Source organism: Haplochromis burtoni, unplaced genomic scaffold (genome assembly GCF_018398535.1).
Source record: "Haplochromis burtoni strain Fernald_Lab_line unplaced genomic scaffold, NCSU_Asbu1 Contig_1098, whole genome shotgun sequence".
Lineage (NCBI taxonomy): Eukaryota > Metazoa > Chordata > Actinopteri > Cichliformes > Cichlidae > Haplochromis > Haplochromis burtoni.
In genome coordinates this window covers 15,991-27,382 of record NW_024583459.1, presented here as the reverse complement: position 1 = coordinate 27,382, position 11,392 = coordinate 15,991, and the positions used below count along the sequence as shown (strand labels likewise).

General features: G+C 41.7%; 1 protein-coding gene across 4 annotated transcripts in view; it reads right to left on the bottom strand.

The window, feature by feature from the left end:
- Window positions 1–10,163, bottom strand: part of LOC102298427 (sodium channel protein type 4 subunit alpha B) — a gene marked incomplete at its 3' end in the record, with an annotated part of 16,368 nt that extends 6,205 nt beyond the window's left edge. Inside the window, 10 exon segments of one of the 4 annotated variants that reach the window (XM_042216534.1) lie at window positions 765–906; window positions 994–1,057; window positions 1,131–1,403; window positions 1,558–1,649; window positions 2,085–2,213; window positions 3,314–3,403; window positions 3,496–3,614; window positions 5,595–5,732; window positions 5,816–5,994; window positions 10,043–10,163. In XM_042216534.1, coding sequence (XP_042072468.1) covers window positions 765–906; window positions 994–1,057; window positions 1,131–1,403; window positions 1,558–1,649; window positions 2,085–2,213; window positions 3,314–3,403; window positions 3,496–3,614; window positions 5,595–5,732; window positions 5,816–5,947 — 1,179 coding nt within the window. 4 annotated transcript variants of the gene reach the window in all.
- Between the last annotated feature and the right edge of the window lie 1,229 nt (window positions 10,164–11,392).

Below are 11,392 nucleotides of genomic sequence, written 5' to 3'. Positions count from 1 at the left end.
CACACACACACACACACACACACACACACAGACACGCACACACACACAGACATTTAAATTTGATTGTATTCGATGGTTTGGGCCCCAGGAAGACATGAAACCACTGTTGTGGAGGCTAATGGGGTTCCTTACAAATGAATAAACCTACAATAAACACACACACACACACAGACACATTATATTGATAAAGAGAGCTGATTTCCCTCATACTGGCTTCTCTTCATTAGCTCCCTGTTTACCCTCTCAAGGCAGGCATTGCCGATTTGCAACAGTTAAAAACTAACAACCTGATTACCCCACATACATATTTTATGAGTTTTTTTTACTCAGAAGTACCACTGCAGGACTTGGTTGTGCATTAGCAACAAAAAGTTTAATTTGAGCCTGAGAGGGTTAAATTTATTATGAATTTAAAATCCTGCTCCTCACATACAAGGTCTTAAACAATCAGGTCCCATCTTATCTTAAATGCCATAACACCATCCTAATAGAGCATTTTGCTGTTAGAGTGCTCTCTAATATTGTAGGGTGTCGATTTTCAAGTGACTTGAGATAACTGGTGTGAACTGCTTCTATCCAAACATCAGTTTTCATTAGGAAAGAGTTTAGTGAACTCAAAAGCCAGTTAAGTAGTCGGTTTACTTTCTCACAGAGACCAAATGGCTCCTGATTGATTGGAAAGTATGCAGCTTTTTCTACATGGAGGATGTGTCCATTTTTACAGTTTGTGGAAACAGCCTATAGTGGACCAGCGAGTTACTGACCAGCTGGAACAGATTTTCCCAGAAGTCCTGAGTCATGAGTCTGAAAAGAGCCAGGAACGCCCAACCGAAAGTGTCGTAGCTGGTGTAGCCGTAGTTTGGGTTTCTCCCTGCCTTCATACAGATGTAACCATCCGGACAGACCCTGGACACATTGTTGTCATCATCTGTGCTCATGTTAACATTACTATTATTGCCATTTACTATTATTTGTATCATTATGTTGACATACCCAGCATCAGAGCTGTTTCCACACAGCAGAGCATCAGCATGACCAGGATAGTAGTAATGGTTCTCTGTGACAGACAGACTGGGGTTACAGCTATGTTCTTCAGAGAAGCTTAATCCTAACCCTTAAAGTATTCCTACCTGGGTTGTTGATGTACTCGTAGAAGTCAAAGTTACTGCTTCCCGTGTTGTTGCTGTAAGTGTCATTGCCATAGAAACTGGTGTTAAGATTACTGTCTGACGTGTGGTTTCTAAGAAATGGTGGTGGCATCAGGACACATTTTTGCCTCAGGTTTCCCATGAAGAGCTGAAGACCAATCAGAGCGAAGACACTGAGGCAGAAAACTGTCAGAATCATGACATCAGCAAGCTTCTTCACTGATTGGATGAGAGCTCCAACAATTGTTTTCAGACCTGCGGATTGGATGGGTGTTAAAGTCTAATCACAAACATCAAAGTCATCACTACAGGGAGACGAAAATCGCTGGTTTGTTTGGTGGTTAAACACGTTTTTTGTTTTTTAGGTGCACTTAACATCCAAAATCCAGTCATGTACACACACACTGACCAGGGATGACGGTAATCGTTTTAAGAGCTCGAAGAACTCGGAATGTCCTCAATGCCGACACATTTCCCAAATCCACAAATTCCGTCAAATATCTGGAATAGACACATCATCAACACCTTCATCTCTTATCATCGTCACTATTTTCATAATTTTTTTCACCTTTTTAATCATTCTAATCATCGTCACTTGCATCATCACAGCATCATCATCAGCAATTTCCTAATGTTGTAAACCTGCTCAACATCTGGCAATAAACCCTTTCTGATTCTGATTCTGATTCTGATCTTCCTTTAATTACTAAATGTTGTTTGAAATTTAACTATGAAGATGGAATATAAATAGCTTCCATCTAAAATAAAATATTTTGCTTTTACAGTTAAAGCTGCTTCTGAGGCTTCTTTTTTTCATTTTGCCAAATAAAATGAAATAAAATGACATCTTAATAAAAAAGCACCGTTTACAAAGCCAGTTATTTTATGAACCGTATGCTGTCTGATTAATACATCAAGTGTATGATTGATTATTACGCCATGCTGATGACCATGAAGTCCAGCCAATTCCACGGGTCTCTGAGGAAGGTGAAGTCTCCGATGCAGAATCCTCGAGACAAAACTTTGATAGATGCTTCAAATGTGTAGATGCCTGTGAACACATATCTGTTCAACAAGGAAACAGAGAAAATAAAAAACATAAAACTCATATCAGCAGGGTATTATAGCAGCACAGCAAAATCCCCAACTGGACTTAACACTGGATTTCTGACCATTACATATGTCTGTGTAGGTATGGGTCATCCAGGTCATGGTGGAGTTTGGAAAGAAAGTGACAGTTTTGTGAGGACATTTCACCTCTCATCACCTGACCATCTCACTCAGCTGATCAGGTTGGCTTGTATAGCAGGTACTAGTGATATTGTGTACATGATGGATGCATCACGTCACCCACTTGTTTTCTTACTCTCATGTCTCCATCACTCTGGAACAAGGTAAACCTGTACTCATCAGACCAAGTGACCTTCAGCACCCAGTCCTTGTGCTTTGTAGCAAACTAAGAGTTGCCTTCACATATATGCATGCTCTTACTTTCACGATTAAACAGGATTTCCTCTGCTGAAGTTTTACAATATGATCAGGATTTGTTTCTTACATATATTCTTCCAGCAGAAATCAGGTTGCAGAGTGAAACGAGGAAAGTAAAGGAGAGCTGTGACACTTAATTATGATTTAAATCAAAGAAACTTTGATTCAGTTAGTTTAATGTTTGATTATTGTTTTTATGTGTCATGTGACTTCAACATGGTACTGTAACCACGTGCCTGGGGCGAACTAAACAACCAAATGACCAAAGCTGCTGAGACTAAGAATTGCTGCTGGAATACAAGAAGTCAAAAGAGGGAACGTGGGTAGTCCAAGAGTTTTTTCCAAAACATTTCCCTCAGAGCACTTTTTCCAGCTGTTGCAGGATCTTTCTCTCAGCTTTCTGAGAATCTCTGTGCTCACTGATAAACATGTCACGTGGATTTGCTGTGTAGAGACATCTGCAGAGACCCACCCACGATTATACTCCAGGGTCTAAGACAGCCACAAAACATGAAAAACCCACACAAAAGAAATGTGATGNATAGAGAGAGAGAGAGAGAGAGAGAGAGAGAGAGAGAGAGAGGTGTGTGTGTGTGTGTGTGTGTGTGTTGTGTGTGTGTGTGTGTGTGTGTGTGTGTGTGTGTGTGTGTGCTGTGGGGTGTGTGTGCGTGAGCCACTCAGCTGTCTTGCTCCATGCTGGTGGGTCACTCATCGTCATAAACGCACAGTTGGTCAGAATCGTTACCATAATGAACAGACTGAATAAAGTTTTATTTGTAAGAAAAAAAATGTCATCCTGTTGTCATAAAGGCATACTGTGACATTATGCAGGTAGGGTGTAAACTATCGTAAAGGATATGAATGAATGAGGACCTTGATGGCTAAGATCCTGAGTGGGTTGAATGGACTCAGCAGGTAACAGGCGGGCTCAGCATTAAACCTGTAGATCACGTTTCCTTTACTGAGCACAATGAAGGTCTGCAGAGAGACAGACAGGTGAGACACAGGTGACAGGCAGACAGGTGGTATGGTGTTTCTCACCATCAGTATCAAATGATAACATGTAGACTGGTTGGGTAAAGTCCCACACAACCTCAAACATCCTCGAGAGGATAAAGAACTGGTCCATTGTTTCAACCATGACAAAAACTGCTCCTCCTGAATCCAGTGTTCTAGTAACAAATGAACTCTTGTCTCTGGTACCCTGACATAAACAATTCCAGGAAAACTCAAGACGCTGTATAGGTGGAGCATCCACCCTCCAGTTCTCTTTCATAATGATGGGGACCACCTTCCCAGTCTGCCAATCCAGAGGAACCATCCCAGAGCTCCACATTGTGCTGCAGGTCTGTCAACTAGGAATGCCTTACTACTCAAGCTTTTCACAATGAGTACCACCTCATAAAATATATGGCTCTTGGAGTACTATCCTTATCAATTACATTAAAGTACAGTAGCATCGGCCTAATAAACACCGCAGACAGTTTACACAGACAATTTTCTTATGAATGTTATTTATTTTAACTGTCATAAACAGGATGTGACGAGTGATAATAATAACAACTGTACTGCATTAAACCATTCACAGCAGGTGGAATATCCGATCATTAAGTGATGACCTGATGAATCCTGCTTCTGGGTCCAAACTACTCTGCATTTATTAAGGCTGTTGTGTTTTTAGCGTGTTCTCTTTGTATCTTGTTTTATTTAATCTGAAACAGTCAGTGATCACTGTCGGCCTCTCTCGGATTTTACCATTACTATTCATTTTTTAAGCTCAGTTTTTAAAACCTTACAATGTAACTACAGCCCAGCCCATGCAGCAGTATGTTAATGACTAACCTTCTATTGCAGTTGTTCTCCTGACTGAAAATTGGTCCATTAACAGCATCCTGCCATGTGATTACATTTGTTCCTAACCATCGGGAACCCTCTTTGTGTGGAAAAAAAATTGCATTCGTCCTCCAACTTCAGTCACTGCTGTTTGGTTTTCTGTCTTCATTTACGTTGACAGTGAGAGCACTGCTGGCTGCGAAGGTTTACCACTCACTTGCAGAAGAAGCAGATCGCATTCTCCTGGCTACCAGGAGCTTCAGCATCCAGGCGATAGTTCCCGACTTACTGACGACATCTCCCCACCAATTCTCCCGGGGGCCTCAAACTCATCAATGGTGGCTGGGAACGTGGCACCTCGGCACCGCAGAAAAGGGCTGTGTTTTTACCATTAGCGTGACTGCCCTACAACATCCAGGGCTTTTAGAAACTCATGGTGAACCTAATCCACCCTATGAGCCAGGCCTCCAAGGAACTGCTTAACTGTGTCAGTGACTCACCTCTAGTAATAGGCTAATTAAGCCCAATTCCTTCCCTTGTTCTCAGACTCTGCTAGCTCTACAGAAGCTATGCCAATAGGATTCAGGATGCCCTCAAAGTATTCCTTTCTATGACCAACTCAGCTGAAGTAAGCAACAACCCACCCTGCTATAAACAGTTTAATTCGAGCACCTCTTTCCCCTTGTGAGATTTTGCTTCAACTATAGCCTGAGTTCCCCTTGGCCTGTCGGTACCTGTCAGCTGCCTGTGGAGTCCCACAGGCTAACCAAGCCCAATGGCCCAGTGGCTCTATTCCCCTCTGGTGTCCACGATGTTGATTAGGGATCACGAGAGGTATCAACCGCTTTGCAGCTGCATCTCCTTGCAACAGCCTAATCAATGAAGGTGTAGAACATTTCCAGCACACCCCCATGATATATTTGGGTGTGCCAGGTGTGTCTGGCATCTGCCCCTGCTACCTGATCCAACTCACCACCAATTGGTGATCAGTTGGCAGTTCAGCTTCTCTCTTCACCTGAGGGCTCAGAACATATGGCCGTAGATATGATAATACAATTACAGAAATGTGTTGTACACTTATGGACATCCTTATGTTCAAACATATATTTCTTTAAACAAAAACACCTTCTTCGACTGGTAGAAAGGATCCAACTCCTCCAATGGGGTGTTGAGAAACTCAGGAGGTGGGTCTCCATATATAAGGGGAAGAGGTTTTCCGGCTTCCAGGTCACTGGCTGGTTTAGGAAGATCTTCCTCTGCAATCTGTGGCACAGCCAGAGTATGGATTATATGTTTTCAGAGTCCTGATTACTTATCCTTAGCTGATCAGTCAGTATATTATATACCTCAGTGTTGTTCTCCTTTCTTATCTGACATTCCTTTTCTTCAGCTTCATGGCGCCGTTGGATTTCCTCCAGTGATGCTGGTGTGAATCGTTTAAAAATCTCTGAACCAATAGGGGGCAAAAGAGGTGCCATGTTGGCATCATGCAGAATCTCCTGAACTTCCCTAGTTCACCTGTCACCTGTAGGGAAAGAAAATGCAGGGGATTTAAGCCCTTCATTAGAAAGGAGCACCATGATGTCACGGTGAAACTAACTAAAAGCGAACTAAGTCAAACAAGAACCACAAGAAAAATGTGACTGTGAATAAAGTGTGAATAATTACGAGAATCAATCAGAAAGTTCACTGGTAATCTTAAATGACGTGACTATTAAAAGTACGTTCTACCTTCCTGCCTGGAGCGTTTAAATGTTGTACACAGCGATGGGCTCAACACTTTCTCTCATATTTTAGAGTCTTTACCTTGGGCCGGAACTTCTTGCCGTCATGTGGTGGTCATAAGTAAAGCTGAATCAAAACTACAACATTAAATCAGAATGCAGTATCTCACTATACTTCACTTGAGCTTTCATGTTTTCAGTGTTGCTGGTGTTGACCCCACCCTTGCGTTACTATGGCACCAGCAGCTGTTGGGAGTCATCAATTTAACCCTTGGGTGTAAAATTACAGTGAGTACGATGACCTGGCTCATTCCAACACACACACACACACACACACACACACACACACACACTTCCTTTCAGTGTTTCTACATGATTTTCTTTCATACCCTCTTCACCTCTCATTGAACCCCTACATTGTTTTGTATTTTAGTTGGATATAAACTCATCCACCGTGACTCCGACATGTAGCATGTTATAAAAACTTCTTTCAGTGAATATAATCATCACTATTGATCACACTGATGATTGACTATATTTTACAGTAGACTCAGCAGAGAAACTGCATGTCTCCCAGCTCGTCTGTCAGCTCAGTGACTCTGCTGGTTCCCACAAATATTAGGCTACAGGAAGCTTAATAGAGACGCTCACACACACTTTGAATCAGTCCAAAGAATTCATTATTACCTCAAACACTAAGTAACACCTGTGTTAAAATGTTGTTTCATCGCATGTAAAAATAACAGATTTAAAATAAATGTAATAACTTTCACTAACATCAATCAGAACAAACACATTTAACGCTTCGTTAACCAGCTCAAAACATTAACTCTCATTAAAAGTGCCACTGCTGTGGAAACACAAAACACACACACACACATGCACATTAATGAACATACAAACACATGAAAGCACAATAGGTAAAATGTAACCACAGAAAATCTGATGATGGCACAAAACCAGGCTTACAGTGAGAGCTGCTGTAGCTGCGTCCTCTGACTTAACCTGAAAGTGTGTGTGTGCATTTATATGTCTTTGTTTGTCAATGTGTGCATGTGTTTGTGTGTTTGTGTGAATGTTTGTGTGTCCATCAGTGACATGTCATTCAACCTCTTGTTCTGGTGATAGCCGGCGCCACACACAGACTGACAGACAGTAATGTTTTGATTCACCACAAGATGGCATCAGAGACCACTTTACATCACTTTACATTCACAGTGACCATTTTAAGTAAAAAACCCATTAAGACTAATAGTAATAAACATAATTCACGATAGATTAAATCTGACCTCTGTCCAGACTTTGTTATTCTTTAGCTCCTGTCCTGTTGTTAGATTTAGCTGTGTGTATTCCCAGGTGTCTCTCCTTGGCCCTCATCAGCTCTTGTATTTATTCCCTCAGTTTGCCTTAGTCCATTGTCACATCATCTTGTTTCCTGCTTATCGTACCTCCTGTTTTGTAATTTTCCAGAGTTCAAGTCGGTTTCCTAGCTGCCAATGTGTCTGTTTTTTTGGCATATTGGTTTTCCATCCATAAAAGATTATGTCATTTGAATGCCTGCCTAACTAAGAGGTCTTCATTAAACCTGACATCCAGAGAAGTTCTTAAGTCCCCACACTGTTTGATCGTGTTCTGGTCCTAATGGTGGCAGTGAAACCTCACTGTTAATGCATAAGGCCGGAGTTCACAGCAGTATGAGGACCTGATTCGTGACGTCTAACATGGATCAAAAAAGTCTGTTTATATGCAGATGACATTCTGATTTTGTGTTCACATCGACAACAAGCAGTTTTCCAGCACAAATCTTCAGCCTGTGAATCCAGAATATTTCATAAACTTCCCTGGAAAACATTCAGCTGCAGAAAAGGAAAAAGGAGATTTTATCAAGCTGACTGAGCTTCTCAAAGGCTTTCCTTTGTCCACAATCGAATCCCGTTTATCTGAAAAACTTTTTTTTTTACACCTTTAAGGAAGGAAAGGAAAGTCTGAGTGACTCAGAGAACAAAATACATAAATCAGCTCACACTAACACTATCAGAGGGCACACACCCACAGATGCATTAAAAGCAGAAGGACTTTTCTCTATCGGTGTGACACAACATCATCACACCCTGCTGGAACAACAACACAGATAACTCTGCGTGTGTGTGTGTGTGTGTGTGTGTGTGTGTGTGTGTGTGTGTGTGTGTGTGTGTGTGTGTGTGTGTAACCATAGCCTGCAGAATGCTGTTGGACATGCTCAGTAACGTTTGGTATTTCCTGTCTCCCTCTTGGCTCTGTTGGTCTTTGAGCAGGAAGTGAATGACAGACTACAGCTGCAGACGCCTCCTACAAGCAGGGGGTGCTGTTCCACATTTCATTTTAAAGAAACATTTATTCAGTTATTTGGGAACTTAAACATCATACCAACTTGAACATCATAACAACCTGTTCCCCAAAGAACAGTCTAAGGTGTGTGTGTGTCTTTAAGTCTTTGTAAATCAGTGAGCAATATTTAAACTATATCGACTTTAAAAAGCACAGCGTGTGACCACAGAGCACCAATATGAAACAGCTGACTGTCATGTGATTGTCATGTGACTAATGTAGGGCCTGTCATTCAGTCTGAATTTACCACAATTTGCAGCAATAATAACAAATACACACACACACACAGAGGGTTTCCATACTGAGCTCGTCTTCAGATCACCTTCTGTTGGTGCTCACCTCACTCTTTCTACTGATCCAAAACATGGAGGACAGAAAGTGACCACATGACAGAAACAAAGACTGCAGTCGTGTCCTGAGACTTGGAGCTACCTGAACAATCTTCATGTGAGAGACAGATGGGAGCTCCGATATGTGAGCGAGCTGCCTTCTGTTGGAATGGAATCATTTCAGTGTCTCACTCACTGTTTTTCTATTGCACAGAGTTAGAAGACTGTGTGATGCATGAGTACAGAGCTAGCCTATGTCTGACATTGCACACTAACGTTGACTTTCCCGTTAGAGTTTCTGACTCTTACCTCCGTGACGCGGTTTGCTGTGTGCAGAACCGTCGCTCACTGTTTACCACAGCTGTTTGAAGTTTTTATATTATTAGTAATGTTTTGTCTTTCTGTGTGTCATGATTGGATGGCTGGAACCTCCTGAAGATCTGAACAGCAAAGCTCTGCAGTCATCTACTTAAATCAATTCAGAAGTGCTGATGGCTGTTTTTGAACTGTTTAACGTCACCCCAGCTGGTTTGTGGTTTGTTGCAGACAAATGTGTCTTGTCTGAATATTGTCAGTGTCAAATTTTGCTGTGTGAGTTTCTCTGATTGAGACGTTCCCAAGTTCACTGACAGCAAGTTCAGATTCTCCAATTTCTCTCTGAAATCTCTGCGGACAAGAACCCTAGCTAAGTCGAGTCAGCTGTCCAGACACACAGCACACACACAACACACACACGACACACACACACCACACATCACACACACACAACACCACACCACACACACACACACACACACACACACACGTGCTTTAGTCTGTACGGATTCTGCGAGGATCACATTGCAAATCAGATGCCAAGAAACTTGTAACTATAAATCCTCCAACCTTCTGCCATCACGCACGTGTGCATGTGTGGGTGTTTCATTCAGTTATGCTTCTCTTCAACTCTGAAAACTACATTAAATAAAAACAGGTTATGCCGGCTTGTACACATACACGAGAGACACGAGAGTTCTTCCTTACTGATGTTTACTGTGCTTCTCTTAACGTACACAGGTACACCGTAGAACTGGTGAATACAAATTACAAGAAAATATATTTCAGCATTAAAACATATTGCAATATAAAATTCACAAAATATAAACAAACATACCACTTTGGCCTGCAAGTAGACAAACCGGTGTAATTGGAACTTAGGACTTATTTCTTCTTTAACATTCACACGGCTAGACCGTCACCATGAGCAGCTTCTCTGACCTTACTTCCCAAAACAGGAAGTACCTCTGCCCTTACCTTATACTTACAAAATTAACCGGTTATTTTCCATGTATCAAATATAACTGTACACTCAATCTGCGTAGGCAAAAAAGAAAGGAAAATGTTACTGCTCAACAAAAAATAAAACATACAAAATAAATGCTGTTAATTACATTATCATTACAAGAGCTCGCCTAGTGGTCAAATACTAACATTTCACCAACTGTTACACTCCCACCATCACACTATCGCAACAGCATGTGTGATCCTAAAGGAATTTGACCCAACAATGAACTTAGCGAAGGTTAACCAATAAACATTATGTTGAGTCTTTACTCTGCTTCAAGTAAAAGTATAGTCTTATGTATGGGTCTCTCTAAAATCGTCTTAGTTGTGTGCTTCCCCTTATTGTCTCTAGTAGAGTCACCGATGAGAAGCTTAACTTTTCTGACTCTGCCGTCAGCTCCTGGAGTGACTTCCAAAGACTTTGGCGAGTTTCCATTGATTTCTTGGAAGACAATCGTGATCTGCAGGATTTTGTTCAGAGGCAACATATCGCCATTGACTTGGTTCTGTACTTGATCTGATTCTCTGTATTCTGTTAGCAACAAATACATGAAAGCGCCTTGCGTCGTTGTTAATATAACCAAGGACAACTTTGGAATCAGTCCAGTAGTACTCCTGAATATTTTGGATCTCCAATTCTCTCTTTAGAAAGTCAGCTGCTCTCGTAGCTACTACAGCCGCAGAAAGCTCCAATCTTGGGATGGTTGTCACTTTAGTAGGAGCGACTCTTGCTTTACCCATCACAAGAGTGCACTGTACTTCTCCAAACTTGGTCACTGTTCTCAAGTATGAGCACACACCATAACCGGTTACACTGGCATCAGAAAAGCTGTGTAACTCATACTGCTTCACTTGGTCAGATGTTGATGGGACATAACAACGTGATATCTTTATGGAGGACAGGTTCTGGAGGTCTCTGAGCCAAGCTTCCCATTGAGGCTTGAGATCTTCTGGAAGCGGCTCGTCCCAGTCCAGCTTTTCCTGACACATTCTTTGGAGGAGTTTCTTACCAACTAAAATGAACGGAGCGACGAATCCAAGTGGGTCGAATATTGAGGCCACTGTCGAGAGCACTCCTCTTCTAGTGAAGGGGTTATTCTTTACAATCACTCTGAATTGAAAGGTGTCTGAGCTTACACACCATTGGACCCCTAAGGCTCTTTCTATCTTTGGCTCTCCT